This window comes from Echinops telfairi, unplaced genomic scaffold (assembly GCF_000313985.2).
Source record: "Echinops telfairi isolate 266 unplaced genomic scaffold, ASM31398v2 ScPeMD7_3;HRSCAF=10, whole genome shotgun sequence".
Classification (NCBI taxonomy): domain Eukaryota; kingdom Metazoa; phylum Chordata; class Mammalia; order Afrosoricida; family Tenrecidae; genus Echinops; species Echinops telfairi.
Window position 1 is genome coordinate 23133487 of NW_022103899.1, and position 24100 is coordinate 23157586.

Below are 24100 nucleotides of genomic sequence, written 5' to 3' on the forward strand. Positions count from 1 at the left end.
AATGGTTTGGCTCATCTAAGTTTCTGTCCACATAATAAATACATTTAATTTTCTAGCTGTCATTTTGGGTTGACTTCAGAGGGGAGCTTGTGGGATAGAGAAGAAACCCCACCAAGGAGGGGAGGTCAGGGTATGTACCCAGGGGTGAGGGAGGGGCAGGGGCAAGGTGGTAGAGTGTTGGACCCATCCGGTTTGTATAGGCTCCCCAGAGCCAATGTTGCACATTGCTCCTTCAACTGCATGCTCAGAGACACCACGCTGTACCTCGACGCTGACCAGGGAGGTAGTGTTTACACCATAGGAATCAGCAAGTGCTCCGAAGCAGTGCTCCTCTACTCTTTCTCTCGGGTTCCCTCCTTCTTCCTGTTTCTCCACTCATTGCCACGTAGAGAAAGGAAGTGGATAATCTTTGTGAGAGGACGTGGACAACAGTACTTCCGCAAGGTCGAGGTGGTACAGTATGGTGGGGTAGGCTCCCTTGTTTCCCCAGTTGATGGAAGTCCATCAAAGCACACCAGCAGTGCCGTGCAACGCTCGGTGGCTGTGCTCCACTTGAAGGCAGCCGCGTCCGCTGCCTGCCCAGCCCTTAAGACCTACAGGAGGCTGACAAAGCCAATATGAGGCCGTCCATGCTTTCCCGGAGGGCTTCTTGGAAAGTCGCTAGCTCGGCCATTGCCAGCAGATTCTCTAGAAAACATTTGAGAAGGAAGAAAGTCTTCAGACAGATTGTGCAAACGGACGAGGTGAAAACTGTGGTGTCTGGCCTGCCTTTTTGCTCCTTCCATTCACTCTTGAGTTAAGGGACGAAAGACATGCACTGTTTTAACGTGAAGACCTGGAAGCCACGCTCAAGATACCGAGTCCAGGCACCATCCACCTTCTCTGCTGCTGCCACAAGTCAAAGGACAGCAAAGGAAAGAGAGGGGAAAGATGCCTGCGGGCGCAGGGGCGGAGAAGTGGGACACAGGGTGCAGCGAGCGAAGAGGAGGGGAGCCAGCATCAGAAAGTACCCAGGAGCCCAACGCATGCCCAGGGCAGAGGTGTGAAAAGGAGAGTGGGTGTGGACATGTGGAGGAAGGATCAGGATTGGTGTCACATCATTTACTCCTGTACATTAACACCTTGCGGTAATAATGATGCAAGAAGTCTTGGGGAAAACAAACAGACAAACAACTTTTTTCCCCTGTCAAGCGGGGGGGTGGGGGTGGGGGGGAGAGGTGGTAAGGAGGCCTGGCAGTCTGCAGGTGGAAACAGTTGCATTATTATCAGCGTTTTCTCTATCTCTTATCAGTTCATTTGGATGAAAAAGGGAAAATGGCTTTTTCTGTTAATTGAAAATTTTGTCTGGAAAGGCCTGGTAACAAGGAGAGGATGATTTCCACTCACATCTTTTAAGTTGGGGGATTAGTGTTAAACAACAACAACACACTAGTGGTAAACCTGCTTTTTAACATCAAATGAACACTGGTATATTGTTTAAAACTGGTTTAGACGCTAGCTGCTGAGCAGTCGACTCTCTGTACTAGGCAACCCTTCAGGAATAACGTTTGGCATTCATCTGTTGCTCTTGTTCGTACACGGGCACTGTTCAAATATTTCATGTACTGTTTCCTGAAGGCTTTCCCCTCATGAAATAACCCCATTACTCTAATTGCTGAACTAACAGTCCTTTCCTGTTGAGACAGATCTTTAACTGTGTCCAGGGAGTCAAGTGCAAAACAAGGACCCTGATGATGAGCTATTATGACTGCATTAATAGTTATATTTTTGTTTTCAAAGGAAACTTTCTGGAGTGGATTTATTTCTAGAGAAAAAAAAGTGCTTAACTTCCCAGAATAGTAGTAATAAACAGTACACATTTTTTGTTTATAAAAGCCTACTTGCCAAGACTGCTCCTGACTACCTCATTGAATGGTGACCTTATACCTAAATGGGAAATAGCATTAGCAGCTATAGCTGGCTATACCCGTTGCACAGATAATCTATGACATCCTCATTTAAAGTCTATGAACAGTTACAGATGCTTTCTTACTTAAAATGCTTTCTTAAAATACCTTCACATTGTAACTGTGTATGTTTAAATAAAGCTAAAACCTTACAAATATGCCAATCAAACCACTAGCACTTCTACAATTGAGCTGGCCCTGCTCTAGATCGACCTTCCAGGACATAATAGAAGTGCCCAGAGGGTTTGCAAGGCTGTAAATCTTGACAGAAGCAGACGGCCATATTGCTCACCTGCAAATATACCGTAACTGAAAAAATGAAAAGAAACAAAAAGAACTTTCATAAATTCCTACCAATGTAGAATACTTATGAATGTTTGTGTGTGAGTATTTTTAGTCAACCTGAATACAGTGTTGAAATGTTCATTTTTGTTTCAATTAAGCTATATTGTATGTAGCTTTTATCTTGATATAATCAAAACAGTTATCACATTTAGTGCTCATGAAACATTCCATTGAATAGGTACATATGTCATTATCATCTTTCAATTACTGAGAATTTTACTAAGAAAACATTGAAGTTGTCGAGGATTTCATTTTATTTGGGTCCACAATCAATGCGCCCAGAAGCAATAGCCAAGAAATAAAACAATGCATTGCATCGGGCACATCTGCTGCCCAAGACCTTTGTTGAAGTGTTCAAGCACAAAGCTGTCACTTGGAGGAGTAAGGCGCACCTGACCCAAGGCGTGTCATTTGCAATCACCTTATGCCTGTGAGAAAGCAGGATAATGTATAAGGAAGACCAGAAAAAAACGGATGCATTTAAATTAGGATTTTCCACCCTCATTTGCCATTAAGTAGATTCTGACTCATAGCAAGCCAATAGGACTACCCCTGAGGGTTTCCAAGACTTTAAGTCTTTTTGGGAGCAGAAAGCCTCACCTTTCTCTTTTGGAGAGGCTAGTTGTTTTGAACCGCTGGTCTTGAATTTAGCAGCCCAACCTAACCACAGCACTACCAGCGCTCCAAATTATGTTGTTGGTGAAGAATATTAAAGATAGCATGGATTATCACAAGAAACAACTCCGAGTAGAGGAAGTACAGTGAGAATGTTCCTTAGACGTCAGGATTGTGAGATGCCATCTCCTACTTTCTGAATGTTATCAGGAGAGACTAGTCCCCGGCAAAGGTGGTCATGCTTGGTAAAGTGCGGGGTCAGTAAAACAGAAGATCCTCAAGGAGATGGATTGACACAGTGGCTACTACAGTGGAGTCAAATCTATGGGGTCAAGTCAATGTGAGGATGGCACTGGGCAAGAGGTCATTCTGTTGTGCAGAGGGTCAGAATGAACTTAATAGTACTTATCAACAATTTGCTCTTGAATACGATATCTTTGTATAAAAACCACCCCCTACCAACACCGCCCAATCCCCTTTGACAATTTTTTTCAGACTAGATTCCCAAAGTAAAGTTGAGCTATGATTCAGAAAAACTGAATTTACTTATTGCAATGTCAGTTGCAACATATGCATGTTAATGATTTTTAAAAATGAAAAACAATTTAAATTTAATTTTCTAGTTTAAGAGTGATGAGGTTGATCGAGGGAAGTGGAAGAGTTAGCCTGCTGTTAACGGATGCTAGAAATATAACGTAATTTAAGATTTAGTTTGTTAAAAATCCAAATTGTAACAGCCCCCTCCCTTGCAGTAAAAATTCCATTTAAACTTCATCAGCAGGGATGTTCCCACTCAGGAAGGAAGCTAGCAAGGTTATTCAGATAAGCATCCAGGCACAAGCAGCCCCAGCCAGAGGCCTCTGGGGCCGTGGTCCGATAAAGCCAAATTATCAAGGGTTCCTGAGGGAAGAGGTGGGGGGGAGGGAGGGGAAAAAAATGAGGAGCTGATACCAAGGGCTCAAGTAGAAAGCAAATGTTTTGAGAATGATGAGGGCAACAAATGTACAAATGTGCTTGACACAAGAGATGGATGTAGGATTGTGATAAGAGCTGAACTAGCCCCCCAATAAAATGATTAAAAAAAAAAAAAGCCAGACATGGAAACATCACCCCAGTCTAGATAAACAAGAGTCCACGAAGTTTCAGGGATGACAATCTCATGGCCCCTGGAGAAATGGAGGTGTAGATAATTTCCTGATCATTGCAAAACCTGTCTTCTCAGGGTATCAACCGTATCCTGTGACATTGTAAAAACCTGCTAGTCTCTTCCTGTAATCTTTGTTTAAAAGGCCCGTTTTCTCATAGGTTAATTAATGGTCAGGGTCAGACTGACCTTTGGTATAGCTCAGAGGAGAGCCCTGCCTGTCTTTCTTCTGCAAAGTTCCTGCAGGAATCAACTTAGAATTTCTCAAATCAACCTGATCTTCCTTTTTGGCAATTCAGTGACAGGCTTCCCAGATCTCTTGCAGCTGGTAACATTAAGAATGATGAGGTAGGTTGAACCTTTTTAAATGTCTGTTGTTTGTTTCCTTTTTGTGTTTGCTGCCCATGGCGTTGTCCACTAAAGACTGTGCATTGTCGTCATGGATTTGTACTTATTCTCTGAAGATGGAGCTGCCGTAGGACACATTTGTTGCACATTATCCTCCCTCAGCTCCCATTCTTTGTGTTTCTTTAAACTTGTTTGTCTAGTTTCACAGTACCACACCCAAACCCCACACACTGCTTTTGTCATTCCAACTCAGAGTGGCAGGGTCGAACTACCCCATAGGGCCCAAGGGCTACAATCTGTACGGAAGCAGATTGCCACGTCTTTTTCCAGTGGGGCTACTGATGGCTCCAACCGCTGACTTAGTGAGCAGCCTGGCACAGCCACGGTGCCACCAGGGCCCTTTGTTTCCACAGCACGCTGTTATAGTCAGAATCGAATACACCAATTCATCCATCCCCTCCCTCACGAGGGATATTTCAAATATGCCTATTCACCCGCACCCCCCCATGTTATGTTATACTTTTAAAAATGTCTTTGTCTCATCAGGATTGCATTGAGTTCTTTGATGGGAAGTCCATATTCTACAGACCAATCATCCTTTTTCCAAGCAACATTTATTAAGTAACCTTTGTTCTCCCATTTCATTTCATGCGGTTTATTGTTAAACTTTGAGAATGTGTTTCAATGTCTTGCTGGCATCTGCATTCTGATTTAGTGACCTGCATTTCTGTTATTAACTGTGTCCTGTTGGGTATTCAACATATTTTAAATTCTGGTTGAATAAGTAATCGATTACGTCCACTTTTTTTTTGAAAAATAAAATTGATGCAGAAGAAATGCCATCCACAGCTTAGTACCCCATGAAAAATGCAGACATGAAAGAAGTACCTTGCCGATCAGTTCTTTCGCTGTGTCATTTGCTTGCATCTCATAAGTTAGGGGAAATTCCTCGATCACAAGCCTCGCGCGTCGTTGTCCGCCAGGTGCTGTTGAATGTTTGGGGCTGTAACAGAGAGAATGTGTTCGTGGTTGCAGGTCAATCCCTCATTTCCAGCTAACATGCTCACAGGAGTGTGCCTGAGCCACTCACAGAGAAGGGCAGGGCAGGCCTTCAATGTTGCTGCTGTTGGCGGCTGTCTTATAATACAAAAAGGCCAGAAGCACATACTAACGTCAATGATTCAAACGTCTGTTAATCTCGTGATCTAATCTAGATATTAAACACATCTTTGTGAAATTTCTGACAATGGCTTTAGATCACCAAAGCACCTCGTTAGTGTCCACAGGCGCAAGTAAAACCCTATTTAACGCAGAGACATGTTGCCGCGTCGTTTTCCTTTTTCCTGATAATAATTTCCTTGCTTATTCTTCGCAGTCGTCAGGGCTCTGCCAAGCCTCGGCGAGGCGAGGCTGGACGCAGAAAGCGCATGTATAGGTAGCGGTTACGATCTGTAATTTGGACCCGAGTGTCAGTACTGCGTGAAAACATGATGGTGGTTTAGTAAAACCCAACCTAGGAAACATCTGGGAGGCTCTGTCTCCACAGGAAGATGAAGCCTGTGCTCACCTCCCACATGCCTAAGACGCTTACAGGCCAAATTCACTGCCTTCGAGTTGAGGCTGATTCGGCGACCCTGTACCCAAACCCCTAGCCTAGACCCACTGCCATCGAGACAATGGCGACTGCGTTTCAGAGGCTGTCTTGTCAACACGAGCAGGAAGCCGAGCTTTCTCCCAAGGAGCAGCTGGTGGTTTCGAACTGCTGACCTTTTGCTTTGCAGTCTAGTGAGTAACCATGACATCACCAGGGCTCTAGCAGTAAATAACCATTCAGTAGCAAGAGCCCTGGTGGTGTTGTGGGTTAGACGTTGGGCTCCTAGGCACAAGGTCAGCTGTTAGAGACTACCAACTACTCCAGGGTGGAAGGAGGCGGCTTTCTGCTCTTGTGCAGAGTTGGTCTTGGAAACTCTCAGGGGTCTTTGTGAGACAGAATCCCCAGTGGGATAGACTGGAAGGGTCGCTATGAGTAGGACTCCAGGGGATGGCCGTGGATTTTGGCTCTGTTGCCCCTTTAGGAGGAGACTTTAGGAGGCCGTTGCCATCAAGTGGCTGGTTTTCAGCAGTAGACAGCCAGCCCTTTTCTCTGAGGTGCCTTGGGTGGACGCAAACCTTCAATATTCCAGTTAGCAACTGAACATGTTAACCGTGCCCACCGCCCAGGGACTCCCACCCAACAGCAGATGTTGTCCCTTAGTAACACACTCGAACCTTTCAAAGGCCCACCTTCCCCTCCCAATCCCCGATTTTATCCCGTTACCTGCATTCCCTCTTGGTTCGGTTTTCCTTCTCTATACAGGCCTCGCACAAAAAGATGACCTGCTTTCTCCTCTGGCCTACGCGATAGTTTGGGTCTAGTGAGACCCCAGCCCACACTCCCTGCTGTCGAGCTGATGCTGACTCCTACTGACTCCTTGTGGGTGTCTGAGACCGTCTCTGTGGACGGGTAGAAAGCCCCACCCAGCCTGGCAAAACAAGTCTTGTGTGTAAAACCAGTGACGAAAAGGTTTTCCTTTTTAAACCCAAACAAACTGGGGGGCTTTTAAATCTTATTTTGGGGAAAGGGAGTAAAGACGTCTACCTGACCTGTGAAAACTTGACGGAAGAGGTCTCTGCTGTGCGCGTCTTACAACGTGGTGCCAGTTCCCACTGCCACTCCCCATTCATAAACCAGTACAAGGATTTAAAAAACAAAACATACAAACAGAAAACACAACAGTATAAGCCCCTGCTGTCCAGCTGGTGCTGACTCATGTTGACAGGCCAGCCCAGGGGAGAGGTGCCCCCCAGAGGGCACACCTGGTATAGTTTCACAGCAGCCAACTGACAGCCTCCTCCGTCCCTTCAGAGCACTGGTAGGTTTGACCCTGAGGGTTAGCTGCCCAGTGCTTAAATCCCGCAGTGACCCAGGGCCTCCAAACCACGGAGCTACTGTGCCCCAGGGCGCCTTCACTCATGAACCGGAGTAGGCTAGTTCAACACGCTCCGGGAAAGTGAATGTTGTAGGCAGCATCAGGAATAGTCCTCGTGAGGAGTCCAGGTGTGACAGCAGTGAAACGTTTGGCTGCGAGGTGACCCGGTGCTCGGTCCTCCTCCTAGGGAGAAAGTCTTGGCGATCTGCTCCCATCAGGGTGTGACCCGAGACCACCGTGGGCAGTGCCACTCAGTCCCACTACACGGCCCCTCACGACAGCTGTACTGTAGCCAACTGCTGTTGGCTCACAGCCGTGGATCCACACCTTTTGAGTGGAGTTTATTTCCTTGGGTCTAATGAGACCCTCATCGAAGGTCTGCTTGTCTGCTGTGAATAGGAGGTTCATGCTTCCTTCCCTTAATCCGATTCGACTCCTGGAATATGTGCCCCAAACCCTAACTGCTAAAGGAACTCCTCTAGAAGGGCTACCTTGTCCTCCTCCGCTTTGTTCAAACTGCTCTTTTGGCCAAAGAAAACTGTCCTTCTCAACGGCCTTCCTCGGACTGTGTCCTGAGTGCCATGCGTACCTTAATTTCGTGCGCCAGAGCACCGCTCGGTAGAGGGATCTTGCTGGCAGGTGTTTTTGCTGCCCCACAGCCTGTATAACTGGATGAACAGCGCCAACAATATAGCCTTGCAGGTAGTAGTCTTCCACTTTTGTGACTATGTCCAGAACCGACTTTATCTTGATGACTTCTGGGTTTGATGAGGCTGGAATAGTAAAAGCAGAACTGGATTTGTTCATGTATAAAATTGGGTGACACATTATTTCTGTGTGAGCATATGGAAGTGTTAGAGATGGCATATCATGAATAGGAAACATAACCCTGTGCTTAACCTCAAATAACGTTACAGTGATCTGTATTATTTATTTCATACTTTATTTCAGAAAAAAAAAGAGCCAAACCGACCTAACCCTAAACAAGCTGTGGTTGTTCGGTGGGTTCTGACTCACAGCGCCCCTGTGTAACTGCAGGAGACACCACCTTGTTCTCACAATGCTCTTCCGTTTGAGCCCATTGCCGCAGCCACTGTGTCCCTGGTGGTGCAGTCTCATTGGGCTGCTAACAGCAAGGTCAGCAGTTTGAAACCACCTCGGGAGAAAGATGGGACTTTCTAGTCCCATAAAGAATTATATAGTCTCTGAAACCAGTAGGGCATTTCTGCCCTGTCCAAGGGGGTCCCTATGAGTCAGACTCTACTCGCTGGCAGTGAGTAACAAACTGATAAATCTATAATATTATTGATTTGTCTTAAAGCAGAAGTACAACCTTTATGTGTTTTTTGCAATTGAGGCAACTTTATTTATAATTCAATTCGCCTGAACATATTTCCAGTAATAAATATTGAAAACATACCTTGGAGAAGCAATATTAATTTGAAATTTCAGTAGTTTGTAATTCTGACAGGGTGACTCACAAATTTTTAAATTCCTTAAAATTTGTAGCAATTTGAGGACCTAATGTCGGGGGTTTAAATGGAGAGAAAATGTTTTGAGAAACGATGTACAAATGCGCTTTACACAATTGATATGTGTATGGATTGGGATAACAGTTGTATGAGCCCCTAATAAAATGTCAAAAAAGAGAAGAAAAAAAAAAAAAGAAGAAGACACCCACAAACGTACAACTTGAAAATAAAAGAGCTGATACCAAAAAAAAAAAAAATTTGTAGCAATTTAAAGATTAAATTTGGGACCAATGGCATTTGTTAAGCAGGAATTGCTATGTGATTTTTTTAATTCTAAGTGAGGAGGCCTAGTGGTGTAAGTGTTGGGCTGTGATGTTCACGGCCGGCAGTTCGAAACCACCAGTCGTTCCACAGGAGAAAGGCTGGGCTTTCTACTCCTATAAACAGTTACAGTCTCAGAAGCCCACAGGGGGTCACTATGAGTCAGACTGGCTCGATGGCAATGAGTTTTTTTTCTTAATCCAATTAGACTTCAAAAATCCCCGTTTTAAACTTTTCAAGGGAACTAGAGATTTGACTTACCATTCGCCATTGCCATCATGTTGATTCTGACTTCTAGGGGCCCAGTAGGACAGAGCAGAACTGGCCTTGTGGGTTTCCAAGGCTGTAAACCTTTATGGGAGCAGACAGCCTCATCTTGCTATTGCATGGTTTTAGGGGTTTTTATAATCATTTTATTAGGGGCTCATACAACTCTTATCACAATCCATACATACATCAGTTGTGTAAATCACATTTGTATATTTATTGCCCTCATCATTCTCAAAACATTTGTTCCACTTAAGCCCCTGGCATCAGCTCCTCATTTTTTTCCCTCCATCCCTGTTCCCCCCTCCCTCATGAACCCTTGATAATTTATAAATTATTATTTTGTCATCTCTTGCCCTGTCTGACTTGCCCTTCACCCACTTTTCGGTTGTCTGTCCCCCAGGGAGGAGGTCACACGTAGATCCTTGTAATCGGTTCCCCCTTACCAACCCACCCACCCTCTACCCTCCCAGTATTGCCACTCACACCACTGGTTCTGAAGGGATCATCCGCCCTGGATACCCTGTGTTTCCGGTTCCTATCTGTACCAGTGTACATCCTCTGGTCTAACCAGACTTGCAAGGTAGAATTGGGATCATGATAGTGTGGGGGTGGGGTGGGGAGGAAGCATTTAGGAACTAGAGGAAAGTTGTGTTTTTCATCGTTGCTACATCGCTCCCTGACTGGCTCATCTCCTCCCTGAGACCCTTCTACAAGGGGATCTCCAGTGGCCTACAAATAGGCTTTGGGTCTCCACTCCACACTCCCCCCATCATTCACTATGATAAGATTTTTTTGTTCTGATGATGCCTGATACCTGATCCCTTCAACACCCTTGTGATCGCACAGGCTGGTGTGCTTCTTCCATGTGGGTTTTGTTGCTTCTGAGCTAGATGGTCACTTGTTTACCTTCAAGCCTTTAAGAACCCAGATACTATATCTTTTGATAGCCGAGCACCATCAGCTTTCTTCACCACATTTGCTTATTCACCCACTTTGTCTTCAGCGGTTGTGTCAGGAAGGTGAGCGTCATACAATGCCAACTTAATAGAAGAAAGTATTCTTGCATTGAGGGAGTACTTGAGTGGAGGCCCAATGTCCTTCTGCTACCTTAATACTAAACCTATAAATATACGCACATAGATCTATTTCCCCATCCTCATATATAAATATATTTGCATATATACATGCCTTTATCTAGACCTCTATAAATGCCCTTTGCCTCCCAGCTCTTTCCTCTATTTCCTTTGACTTTCTTCCTGTCCCACCATTATGCTCAGTCCCCACCAGGGTTTCAACAATTCCTCTTTGTTACATTACCCTTGATCACGCCCTACCAGGCCTCCCACACACTCCTTACCACCTATTTGGATCATTCGTTGTTCCCTTGTCCTTGGGTTTGTTAACACCACTACCTTTCCTCCCACCTCCCTCTCTCCCACATCCCCCTCTCCCACGTCCCCCTCTCCCATGTACCCTCGGAACTGTCAGTCCCACTGTTTTCTCCTCCAGATTGTTCATCCAGCCTATCTTATTTAGACAGAGCTGGGGGCATGGTGTCTTATAGACGTTATATAAATGCTAAGTAACTGAAAAAAGTAAAGGTGTCCAGAGTTCTTTCTAATTAGTGAAGTGTCTAGATGTAGCGGAAATTTAGCAGCTGAAAAATCAATGTGCAATTGAAACATTCCCTGCAACAGGGAAAATCTGTGGAAACCATAGAATAACACAATCTGTACACTCTTTAAAATAATCCAAGGAAAGGGTGTGTTATTTGGGAAAATGTTCTTAATGTTCCAGCAGTAGTAATTTAAAAAACAATTCTTCTCCCACCCTGCTTCTTATTCGGGAACTGTGTTTCTCATTTTCTGGAAAACAGCCAAGACTTAATATCTAGAAATAGACCCGTAAGTCAATCATCTCTTGAATAACAAAACATACGAAAGTATTTCCAGTATGGGCCATGCTGCTCATTAGCCTAGTCTCAGTGTGGCCAGTGGTGTCTAGCAAAGAGCCTCTGCTGCTGCTGCCCCAACGCAGGAAGGAGGCTCACAAGCAGACAAGAAGGGTCAGAGGAAATCCCCTCCTCCCTTTCGCTGTGAAAACTCACAAGATGGAACAGAGATCCACCACCACTGGTTACTCATGCGCACTTCTAAAACTAAAGTAAAGCACGCAACAGAAAAGCGATATAAACCAGGAGGAACCCACTGCCTCCAATTTTCATTCTTTCTTGGATCTAAATCAATAATTCAGTTTACAATATATTCTCTTTATCGCCACAAGTAGGAATAAAAACAAAGAGAACTGTCTTGGACTTTTAATTAGTAGCTGGACTTTATTGTAAAGTGGCCTGGCCTTCCGGGTTGGTGTGACAATTTTGAATTTTGACAACGACCTATAAAATAATAAACAAAAAAATCCTAAAAATACAATGGAATAAGAGTAAGGAATGAAATATCACTAAACTTATTTTAGAATTACAAACAAATCCTTCAAAGATTTTAAGGAGAATCAGTCTTCTCATTGCTTACTGCAGAGTGTGGTCTGGCCTCTGCCAGCTCAGTCAGTCCTAACACTTACCACCCTCATTCTCACGCATCTTCTTTTGGCAAGCCTGACCCACCTGGAGGCAAGCCTGACCCACCTGGAGGCAAGCCTGACCCACCTGGAGGCAAGCCTGACCCACCTGGAGTTCTTGATTGTGCCCCACTGTTTCAACCTCATACCTTACCTTCTGTTCAGTTCCCTTCCCTCTCCTTCCTTCCCCATCCTGAGTGAATCACTTCTCTGTACTTAGTAACGCCCCGGTAGCATAGAGGACACCACATTGCATTGGTAACACAGAATTGGTGGTTTGAATCCCCCAGTTGTTCCTCAGGAGAAAATGAGGCTGAGGTAGTTAATTGTGCCAACCTGGCCAATAATCACATGTGGGGCTAATTGAAAGGCAGAGGGATAAATGGGTGGTGAGCCTCGCCTTTCTAGTTCCTGGGGTCTCTTGCTTTGTGATGGTTCCACCAGGGAGCAGCTGCCTGAGTAGTTCCCTGCTTCAGCTTGCAAGAATGACTTCCTACAAGACATCCCCAAGGAGAAGCTACATGGACCTATCCCGATGCAGCCCTGGGTGCTGGAGCAGCCGTGTGGAGACCCCTGTTAGTGCTGAGATGCTTGTTCGTTCACTGACTCAGCTTTCCTCCTGCAGTAGGCATCATTGCTTCTGTTTTGTGAGGTGGAGGACTTTGTGGACTGGTATTGGGTTAATGGGTTAATGTTGAACTTGTGGGCTTGGGCAGCATTGGGTTGGGATGTTTTCGTGATGCACACTTTCTTTACATAAAACTCTCTTATACACGAGTTGCTGTGGATTTGTTTCTCTAAAGTACCTAGACTAATACAGAGGCTGTCTGTCCATGTAATGATCTAAAGTCTTGGTCAGAAACCTACAGGGCAGTTCTACCCTGTCCTGTAGGGTTGCCACGAGTCGGAATCAACTTAATAGTATTGTGTTTTGTCTTGTTTTCTGAGTAACCATTAACTGCTGAGTATCTGGTAGAAATACAGAATCATTGGCAATCCTTTAAAAATATCCAGTGTCTACCACCATCCTAACTGCCTCTTTGAATTCCTTCCCTCGGGCCTGTATGTGCTGTGCCCCATCCTTCTCCGTTCTCTGGGTGCTGGCAAGGTCACAGAGAACAGGCGGAGTGTCCGGCTGCTTAAATTGCTCAGAATTTGAACCCACCACACCAGTAAGTTTATTTCCACGCTTCCTCCCTAGCAGTGATGTCAGGGTGCACCAGTGACTTCACAGTGAACCAGCCAAAGTCAGTCCAGAAGCTCAGCAAACAGCATGCAGACCTCTCCCAAGTCCACAAGGCTGAGGGAACCCTTTTAAATAGACACTGCACTCTTTCTCTTTGTTGTACCATTCTTCTTCCGCAGTACAACCCCCTCTAAAGCTCCTCTCAAATCTCACCCCAAGGAAACTCACACCAAACTTGCCGCCACCGAGAAGGTTCCAGCTGATGGCACTTTATAGGACACAGTTGTTAGGTGCCACCCAGTCGGTTCCCACCCACAGGGACGCTGTGCCCCACAGAACGAAACCCTGCCCCGTCCTATGCTACCCTCGCCATGGCTCCGTGCTGGAGCCCATTGCTGCAGCTGCTGTGTCATCCATCTCCTTGAGGGCCCTCCTCTTTCCCCTGCCCCTCCTCTTTACCAAGCAAGATATCCTTCGTCAGGAACTGGTTTTTCCTGACAACCTGGCCAAAGTATGTTGTCTCCCAGGAGCACCCTGGTTATACTTCTTCAAAGATAGATCGATTTGTTCTTTCAGTAGTCCCTGCTGCTTCCAACATTCTTCTCCAACACCACAATTCAAATGCCTTGATTCATCTCCAGTCTTCCTTATTCAATATTCACCTTTCACATGCAAATGAGGTGATGGAAAATGCCATGGCTGTGTCCGGCGCACCTTAGTCCTCAAAGAAAAGCCCGTGCTTATCAACACTGCAGAGACCCTGTGCAGCAGAGTTCCCAGCGCAGCGCATCTTTTGATCTCTTGACTGCTGCCTCTATGAGCACTGATTGTGGAGCCACGCAGGACAAATCTTTGACAACTGTAACCTTTTCTCCGCTTATCAGTTGTTACCTATTGGTCCAGGTGTGAGGATTTTAGTCTTCTTTACATTGAGTCATAATCCACACTGAAGGCTGAGATCCTTGATCTTCATCAGCATGTGCTTCAAGTCCTCCTCACTTTTAGGAAGCAAGGATATGGCATCTGCATATCTCAGGTTGTTAATAAGCCTTCCTCCAATCCAAATGACGCATCTTCTTCATACAACCCAGCTTCTCTGATTATGTGCTCAGCACAGAGTGGGTAAGTACAGTGGCAGGTTACAACCTGACATGCCCTTCAGTAATCTTTACAAAAGCTGAACACCTCTTCTCTCTTCCAGAGTGGTTGGTGGGCTCCCACTGCCAGCCTTACGGTTAGCCACCCCATGTGCAGTACACCACGCCCCCGGGCCTCTTTGACACCAAGATCGAAAAACCAACTGGCTTAAAAAAGGTCACCAGCTTCGAGTTGACTTTAACTCATAGTGGCCCTATAGGACAGGGTAGAACTGCCCCTGTGGTTTCTGAGACTGTAGCTCTTTAGGGGGATGGAAAGTCTCACCTCTCTCCCAAGGAGCGTCTGGTGGTTTTAAACTGTCGACCTTGTCATTAGCAGCCCCACACTCAACCCACTATGCCACCAGGGCTCCTTAGTAATTAACAGTCTTCTACTCTTTTTGGTTCTATAGTACTACCTTATCATTAAGTTAAAGATTATGTTTACAAATCTAGCATAATAGAATCAGCTTGACTGGTTTTAAAAGAGCACAATATGTTTTATTCTTCAAAAATGATGTAAGAAAAAGAAAGAACTTGGGCACTTTCCTAGAAGGTATGCTCAATTATATAGCAAGGTAGATTCAATGAAAACTTTAAAAATGAGTAAAAATATTAATAAATTTCAAACTTATTTTAAAAATATTACTTGACATAGTAAAAGAACAAAGGTTGTGACAGCTTACAAAAAACATTGGTGTGAAAAAAAACAAACATTGGTGTGAGTGACCATTTAATTTTTGTGAGAATGTGTCTTTGAAAATTGTGAAATTTAGTATAAGAATAATGGGTGTGCCTTGATGTGGAAATCCTCTAGGCATTTTAATAATGACTATAGGTCATGTGGTAATTATGATGTGGACAATATTACACGAATGAAGTTTTTTTTAATAACCATTCTTATGATTGTAAGGAAATATATGTATAACATTAAAATTTCAATTTTTAAGTACGATCCAGGAGTAATTTTATTCACAATGTTGTACAATAATTAGCACTTTTCCAAAACATTCTCTGTGCCCAGATAGAAGCTTGGTATCCATGAAACAATTGCTGCCCATTTCCCCTTCCCACAGTGCCTGGTGACCTCTAACCCAGTATCTGCATCTATGACTTGGCCTCCTAGCAATGCTTCCTGTCAGTGGTGCAGGCAGGTTTATCCTGTGGCTCTGACTCCTTTCACCTCGTGTGATGTTTGCCGGTTGGCCCGTGTGGTGGTACACAGCAGAACCTCATTCCTTTGAGGTTGTTGCTGCTGTTTTCTGCGTTGTGTGACTAGACAACTAGAAGTTTCGGTCAACAAATTGTGCAAAGACCACTTCAAAAAAGAACCTGTCTGCGGCTATCAAAAGATATAGCGTCTGGGGTCTTAAAAGCTTGAAGGTAAACAAGCGGCCATCTAGCTCAGAAGCAACAAAGCCCACATGGAACAACATATCAACCTGTGTGATCACGAGGTGTCGAACGGATCACTGAAGACAAATGGGTGCATAAGCAAATGTGGTGAAGAAAGCTGATGGTGCCCGGCTATCAAAAAGTATAGCGTCTGGGGTCTTAAAGGCTTGAAGGTAAACAAGCGGCCATCTAGCTCAGAAGCAACAAAGCCCACATGGAAGAAGCACACCAGCCTATGCAACCACGAGGTGTTGAAGGGATCAGGTATAAGGCATCATCAGAACAAAAAATCTTACCATAGTGAATGATGGGGGGAGTGCAGAGTGGAGATCCAAAGCCCATTAGTAGGCCACTGGAGATCCCCTTGCAGAGGGGTCTCGGGGAGGAGATGAGCCAGTCAGGGTGCGATGTAACAATGATGAGAAATACAACCTTCCTCTAGTTCCTAAAGGTTTCCTCCCCGCTCCCACTACTATGACTCGAATTCTATCTTGCAAGACTGGCTAGACCAGAGGAGGTACACTGGTACAGATAGGAACTGAAAATACAGGGAATCCAGGACAGATGAGCCCTATAGGACCAGTGGTGTGAGTAGCAAAACAGGGAGGGTAAAGGGAGAATGGGTAGGGAAGAGGGAACCGATTACATGGAACTGTGTGTGACCTCCTCCCTGGGGGACAGACAACCAAAAAGTGGATGAAGGGAGACGTCGGACAGGGCAAGATATGACAAAATACCCATTTATAAACTATCAAGGGCTCATGCGGGAGGGGGGAGCGGGGAGGGAGGGGAAAAATGAGGACCTAATGTCAGGGGTTTAAATGGAGAGAAAATGTTTTGAGAAACGATGTACAAATCTGCTTTACACAATTGATGTGTGTATGGATTGGGATAACAGTTGTATGAGCCCCTAATAAAATGTTAAAACAAAAACAAAAACAAAAAAAACTTCTCATAGCTTGAATCCTAGATGTTTAATAATTCTCAAAAATATGGAAAACATTAAAATTTAAATATAATTTATAAATTATATTTATTTTGTTAAAATGTTGATGCTTACATAATAGCATAAAACAATAAATAAAATATCACCGTATCTGAAAAAAAAAAAAAAAAAAAAGAACCTGTCTGGCTTGTTGCCCGAACACCTGGCGAAGGTTCCCTTGGGCGATAACAAGGAAGTCCCAGGATCAAAGCTGCTGAATGGATTTCTACTACTCAGGCCTAACAACTCGGCATTCTTTTAAGACTCTTGACAGCCTGCATGAGAATACTCCAATTTGAAACACAGCATGAGAGAAATCTGATTGAACAGTAGAATTTTTAAAACAAAACAAAAGTCCTGGGCATTTCAACTGACCACCAACTAATTATAAACCAACAGTTCCTCAAAGTGAATGTAGGCCCTTCGAAGGGAAATGGCATGTATGCACTGGAGGGTCTCTGAAGTGGGTCCTGAGCAGACGTGTCATTGGGAGCTGGGAGCTGGATCTGACCCCAGAACAGTGAGTTCGAGTTTGGAGAGCCTCAGTTTATCATTTGCAAAACGAGAGTCATCATCGCAGCTACGTAGGCCGTTGTTAGGAAGATGAATGGATATTGGTTCCTAGAGAGGTCTGGCTGACTCACAGTGAGTGACCCCGACAGGAGTAGAGTTGCCCCAAGGACTTCTGGGGCTTTCATCTTTACAGAAGGAAACTGCTGCCTCTGTGTCCTAAGGCGTGGCTGGGAGCGTCACCTGTGCGCCACCTGGCTCCTCTGACACCCAGGGAGTGCTGTACATGTGTCGGCTGCGTGGTGAACTAAGGCCCTCTGCTGGGGAGGAGGCTAGGCAGGTCTGGAGTCAAATCCTGGTTCTGACGCGTTAGGTGTGTGTGAGCGGACACAAGTCACTCTACCTCGCCAACCGTGGGGTCCGCGTTTGTGAAAAGGGATGAATCATCCTGTGCACTTCATAGGGGAGCTTCGAGCATCACTGTGGAAACCGGTCCATGCCTGGCACAGAGTCAACACTCACATTTCTGCCAGTGACCCGACTATTGGTGGCGCAGCTCTGAGGACATAGCTGAAAATTAGTTTGTCCTCCAGGGTCAGTTATTGTTGGTTTCAAAATCCCCAACCTGGCTCTGCTCCCAGCCTGTAAAATATTAGATCAGAGAGCCACACCTCGCGCTCAGGATTGGGAGTTTCTGACAGGCAACGATCTGAGTCCCTGACGAAACTGCCAGTGGGTCCACAAGTCACAGAAGGGGGAACAGAGGGAGCTGAGCTGTTGGGGCAGTGGGCCCTGGAGAACTCAGAAGAGCACAGCTGTCCAGCCGATGCTGCTGTGAGGGAGTGTGGGCCTTGTGTCATTGGATCTTCTGATTTTTAAGGAAAGAAACACTGCCCAAAAAAACCACCAAAAACCACCCACAGCGAAATCCAGATTTTGGTATAATGTCATCCAATCTTTACATGTTGCATGTTTACCACCAATCCTGTATATATATGCAGGAGAGCCCAGGCCCATGTATGTTCCACAGGATTATCAAGGGTTTGGGAAGCACATCCCCAGGCCTAACCCTTTTCGTGGATTCGAACCAGCGAACTTTTCAGCATGTCACCATTTTCACCACCCAAGGACTTTTCTTCCAATTGAAAAAAGTGACGGTTCAACACAATGGCTACACCAGCGGAGATTGGTTGGTTTGTGGCTTCTGTTTGGGGTCAACCCAGGGATTCTGCAGCCCAGAGCCTACCCAGGTCTGTGCCAGGCCACCGGGGCCATCTTAGACGGTGTTCAGCCATCTGGGACCCAAGAATTCTTCCTCTTCCACTGGATGATGGTGGTGATGAGGGGCCTGAGAGTCACTTGATGGATAAACTGTGTTTTTTATTACATGCGTTAAACATGTTAAAAAAAAAAAAGTAAAACGGGAACAAGAAAAAGCATGCTGGGACTTTTCTTGTAATTCCCCTGATTCTCAATTATGCTTTAGGCTGTGGTGCGACCAGCCTGGGAGGCTGTTTGGCGCTTGATGCGTGTTAACTGGGAGCTGGCTGAGCTTGGTGAGGAGGTGGGACTGTGCACACACAGGGAGGGTTTTCACCAGTGCTCACACCCCGGGAGCCACAGCAGCAAACCTGAACTTCATGCAGCTCCATTTCTACGCACTGGAAATGAAGGGGTGGCAGTGGGGACCTGGGCTACAATTTGAACATCACACGCGGATATCGCCAGCTGTAAACCGTCCTCCTTTCAACGCTTCGGGAGCAGGCGCAGCGGGGGTGGGGGTAGGTGGGGGGGGTGTTTATGGCGCTGATGGATGTTAGTTGGCTACGATTCCCTAGATCTTACCTGATACAAGAATTTTGGAAGGAACCGATGACCAGATGAATGGAAGTACCTTCCCATTGATGTGACAATCATACAAATGCAGAGTGGAGTTTTATTGTGAAAACAGAAAGCGCTGAAGGTAAAGCTGCTTTCCTTCTTCCACCGTGCAGTTGTTAGCACTCACAACAAGCAACACCAAAGACAACTGGAGGGAGGGGCCTTCAAGACTATCCTCCCAAGACCCCCTCCTGCTTGGAACTGCAGCTGCCCCTGGGAATCACCTTTCAGCTAAAAATCTACTGACCTAGAAAATAAACAACAACACCTGTGAGGAACAGTCTCTTTAGAATTATCAACTTTCAGAGCCCAGAGAGCAAGACGAGCCCCAAAGCCCAAAGGAGACGGCAGGAGGGACAGGGACACAGGACAGATGTGGCTGGCAATCCCAGGGAGGAGCTGGGGAAAGTGCTGACCTATCGCTGGGATTGCAACCACGGTCTCACAATGTTTTGTGGACAAATTATTTAACGAAAAACTCATTTCCTGTGTAAAATTTCACCGAAAGCACGATAAAATATTTTTAAAAAATCAACAGACTTAAGGAAAATACTCCTTCACTTAGGAAAATTTTCATGGACAAAGTTCAAATTGTAAAAATAGAAAAAAATGTGATTCTGGGATAAAGCTAATGTGTTCAATGCTCCAAACTTTGCTCTGATGGTGTAACTTTATAAAAATGTTACAAGACACACATAGATATTTAGATGTTCTTCCTACCAATTTCCCTCCAAAGATTGGTTTGCATGACCGTTCCCTCATCTAAAGAGTCAATGTGCAATCGTTGGCAAGCAGTTTTACAGTATTGTCCTCACAGAGTAAGACATGGTCCGTTGCCACACTATATTCAGAACTTAGAGTGTAAAATAGAAAGAAGCATGTAAAGGAAACCAGTTGCCATTAAGTCAGTTCTGACTCATGGGGACCCCATGTGTCGGCATGGACCTGTGCTCCACAGGGGTTTCAATGGCAGATTCTTAGGATAGAGATTGCTGAAGCCTTCCTGTTGAGGTGCCCTTGGGTGCACCTGAACTTCCAACCTCTCCGCTGGCAGCTGAGCAGGTTAGCCATTTGGACATCCAGGGACTCCTGTATTATTACTCTTTTTGCCAGGCTCTCAGAGAAATGCTTCCATGTCTTGTCTTTTTTTTCCCTTAACTTTTAACGTGAATTGGGTGAAACTTTCCAGAGCAGGTCAAGTTTCCATTCAGCAATTCATATACCTCTTGTTTCAGTTTATTGAACGCAATCCTTGAATGTAGCATAATTTCCCCACTTCCTCCCCGTTCCTCTTCCATTCTTCCTTCTTTTGGAACCATTCAGACCTTTGTCTTTGGGTAAACACTGCCCTTTGCCAATGGTCGATTATTCTGAGCTTAGGTGGAACGCTCCAGTGTGGCTCCCCTTGTAGACCTAGCTGTTGTTTGGCTAAAAACTGAGCCATGGCGGTGAGCTCATTTACAGAAGTGAACCATGACGGAGGGTCATTGCCTTGGGGGTTCCACCAGGCTCTGGTCACTGATGAGCAAGCTTGATCTGTTTATGGCTTTGAGTTCTGCTCCACATTTTCCTCCCACTCCATGGACTTGACGGCAAGGGTGAGATCCAGGACTTCCTCGATGGGCCGTTCGAGAGCAGTTGGTGACAGGCAGCCACCATGTTGTTCTTCTGGTCTCAGAGTCCTGGTCATCTTGTTTGATGCTCCCTGTGCCTTTCCGTGTTCTGCTCACAGGATCCTTGGCTTGAGGCTCGAATTTTTCCTTTGGTTCCTTCAGCTTGAGAAATATTGAGCCTGTTCTTCCCTTTTGGACTTCTAACTCCAGGTCTTTGCACTTCTCATTTTAATGCTTTGCCTTGTCTCATTGGGCTGCCCAGTGAAACCTTCAGTTCAGTTCTCTACGTCATCATTTTTCCTTTCACTTTAGCTATTTTAAGTTGAAGAGCAAGTTTCAGAGTTTCTTTTGACATCCATTTTGGTATTTTCTTCCTTCTTTCTAACGACCTTTTGCTTTCTTCATGTGTGATGTCTGATGTTATCCCATAATCCATTCTTCTTTGGTCATTAATTTTCACAGCATCAAATTGATTATTGAAATGGTCTCTAAATTTAGGTGGAATCTACTCAAGGTCATATTTCAGCTCTCATGGACTTGTTTTAATTTTCTTAAATTTCAATTTGAACTTGCCTCTAATTAATTGATAGTGTTTCTTGCTGTTGGCCCTGGACTTGCTTTAATGGATGATATTAGGCTTCTCTATGGTCTCTTTCCACAGATGTAGTTTATTTGATTCCTGTGTATTCTTCTATCTGCCAAAGTCCAGGCAAGTATTTGCCACTTATGTTGCTGAAAAAGGTATTTGCAATGGAGTTGTTGTTGGTCTTGTAAAATTCTATCATGTGATCTCCAGTGCTGTTTTTATATTCAAGGTCATGTTTTCCAAACACTGATCCTTACTCTTTGCTTCCAACATTTGTATTTCGATCACAAATAATTATCCATGTATAGTAATTGCATGTTTCATAATTTCAGCCTGCAGCAGTTGACTAAAATTGTCAATATCTTCATCTTTGGCATTAGAAGTTGGTTTGTAAATTTGAACAATAATTGTATTAACTGGTCTTCCTTCTATGAGTATGGATATTTCCTATCACTGAGAATATTATAATCCCAGATAGATCCTGATTTTTTTCTTTTATTGACAATGGCTGTCTCTCCTATTTTTCATTGGAAAGCGAGGTGATTGTCTGATTCAAGATGAAAATGCTGGCCCATTTAGCTCACTAATGCCTAAAAAATACCAATCTTTATGTTTCCATTTCATTTTTGACAACTTCCACTTTTCCTAGAGTCACACTTCCTATGTGTTACTGCATCCCAGCTGTGAACGGGTGTTTGCAGCTGCATCTTCTCATTTAGCGCCTGCGACATCAACAGACGAAGGTCCTGAGAGCTTTGCTCCATCCCCATCCTATGGTTGTCTCTATTTGAGGAGGAAGCTCTTTTTCAGAAACACTTGAGTGCCTTTTAATCTCTCAGAAATACTTTGAATACTCATGTACTGGACTATCTCAGGAAATATTCCACTCCTATCCATAAGGTTTCCGGTAGCTAATTTTTCAGTGGACAGCCTCTTTCCTCTTTCTAATATTTCTGAAAATCCTGTCTACCATGGGTGACCTTGATATTATTTTAAATAAAGGTGGACTATCTCCTAGTATCACAGTGACATGCAAGCCACCAAAGTATGACAAATTGACAGACAAGTAGTGGCTTTTAGACTATAATAAATATTAAGTTACAAAGTTTAATCTACTTTGGTGGAGTGGTGCCTCGCCTCGAGAACGGCAGTTTGGAACCACCAGCTAGCTCTTCTGGGTGAGAAAGATGAGTCTATTCGAGTAAAGAGTTATAGTCTCAGAAACTCACAAGGCAATTCTACCCTGTCCAAGAGGGTCCCTCTCCATCAGAATCGACTTGGTGGCCGTGAGTTTGGTTTTGGCTTTTGTACTTAAGTTTTAGGCTAGGAACATGGACAGTCCTAGTATCAGACACAGAGAATGGTTAAGTGGATTTTAGCAGCTGTATTTAGGCTGGAATATAACACCTTATAATTTGATCTCCCTCTAGACCCAATGTGAATTTCCTCTAAAATTTTAATATCCTCTGTTTGTCTCTTAGATTGGAGTCCTCTGTTTTACATGGCCATTGTTGCGAGGTCCTTGTTTGTTGTTTGCCCTTGTTTTGTATGTTTACCTGTACAGGGAAACTGGGATGGGAGATGGGCGGGTCTATGAAAACAGTAGCTGGATTAATGGGGTACCAAATGGGAGAGTGAGGGTGTGGGGAATCAACACTAATGGTTCAAGAAGGAATAAAGGGTTCCAAAGGTGAATTGTGGTGATGATTATACAACTCTTCTTGATACAATTAAACTACTGAATTATAGGATATGTTAATTATAGCTCCACTGACAAAACATACATTTCTTTAGTTCCTTAATGCTTCCTTCCCCACCACTATCATGACCTCAGTTCTACCTTACAAATCCAGCTAGACCAGAGCATGACACTAGTACAGATAAGAGCTCTTAAGGGAAACCAGGATAGATAAACCCCTCAGGAACAATAATGGGAGTAGCTGTACCATGAGGGTAGGGGGAAGGTGTGGTGGGAAAGGGGGAACCAAATCACAATGATTGACATATTACTGCCCCCCCCCCAACCCAACAACAGAAATGTGGGTGAAGGGAAACAGCGGACAGTGGATGATATGAAAAAAATAATAATTTATAATTTATCAAGGGTTCATGAGGGTAGGAGGGTGGGAGAGGGGAGGGGAAGATGAGCTGATAAGAAGGGCTCAAGTAGAAAGAAAATGTTTTGAAAAGGATGATGGCAACAAATGTACAAAGGTTCTTGACACATGGATGGGTGGATTGTTAGAGGAACTATAAAGCCTCAATAACATGATTTATAAAAATAAGAAAATTAAAAACAATAACAGTAAAATAAAAATAAAAATGAAGATTTACATTTTTGGGTGGATGACCATTTTAAGATCATAATAATTTAATTTTAGTTATTTTCTGAACACAATTGTTTCCAAACATTAATTAGATAAGAAAATATGAATAGGTTTTAAAACTGTCTGTTACATGTGTTTTAAAGCTAAGATAAAATGTTGATCAATATGATGAAAAAATTACTGCTCAATAAAAAAATAAAATAAGTGCTTTAAATAGCATGACTTTACTTATCAAAATGTTTTTAATCACTTAGAAACACAAACCCACAACCCAAACACCACGGCCATCCATCGGGTCAATTCTGACGCAGAGCCAAGAAACAGAACTTGATCGGAGCACACTGCCACCCCTCTCTCCTGCATAGGAGCACACTGCCACACCTCTGTCCTGCATAGGAGCACACTGCCACACCTCTGTCCTGCATAGGAAGGAGCACACTGCCACCCCTCTCTCCTGCATAGGAGCACACTGCC

The 24100-nt window shown here is 44.4% G+C and overlaps 1 protein-coding gene across 2 annotated transcripts in view; it reads right to left on the bottom strand.

Moving 5' to 3' along the window:
• RFTN2 (raftlin family member 2) overlaps nucleotides 1-24100 on the bottom strand; it is an 89514-nt gene that overhangs the window by 55713 nt on the left and 9701 nt on the right. For both annotated transcript variants that reach the window (XM_045295000.1, XM_045294997.1), the window contains exons 2-3: nucleotides 7957-8140; nucleotides 5287-5401 (exon numbers count right to left, since the gene is read on the bottom strand). In XM_045295000.1, the coding sequence (XP_045150935.1) occupies nucleotides 5287-5401; nucleotides 7957-8140 (299 nt within the window). The remainder of the gene's footprint in view (nucleotides 1-5286; nucleotides 5402-7956; nucleotides 8141-24100) is intronic.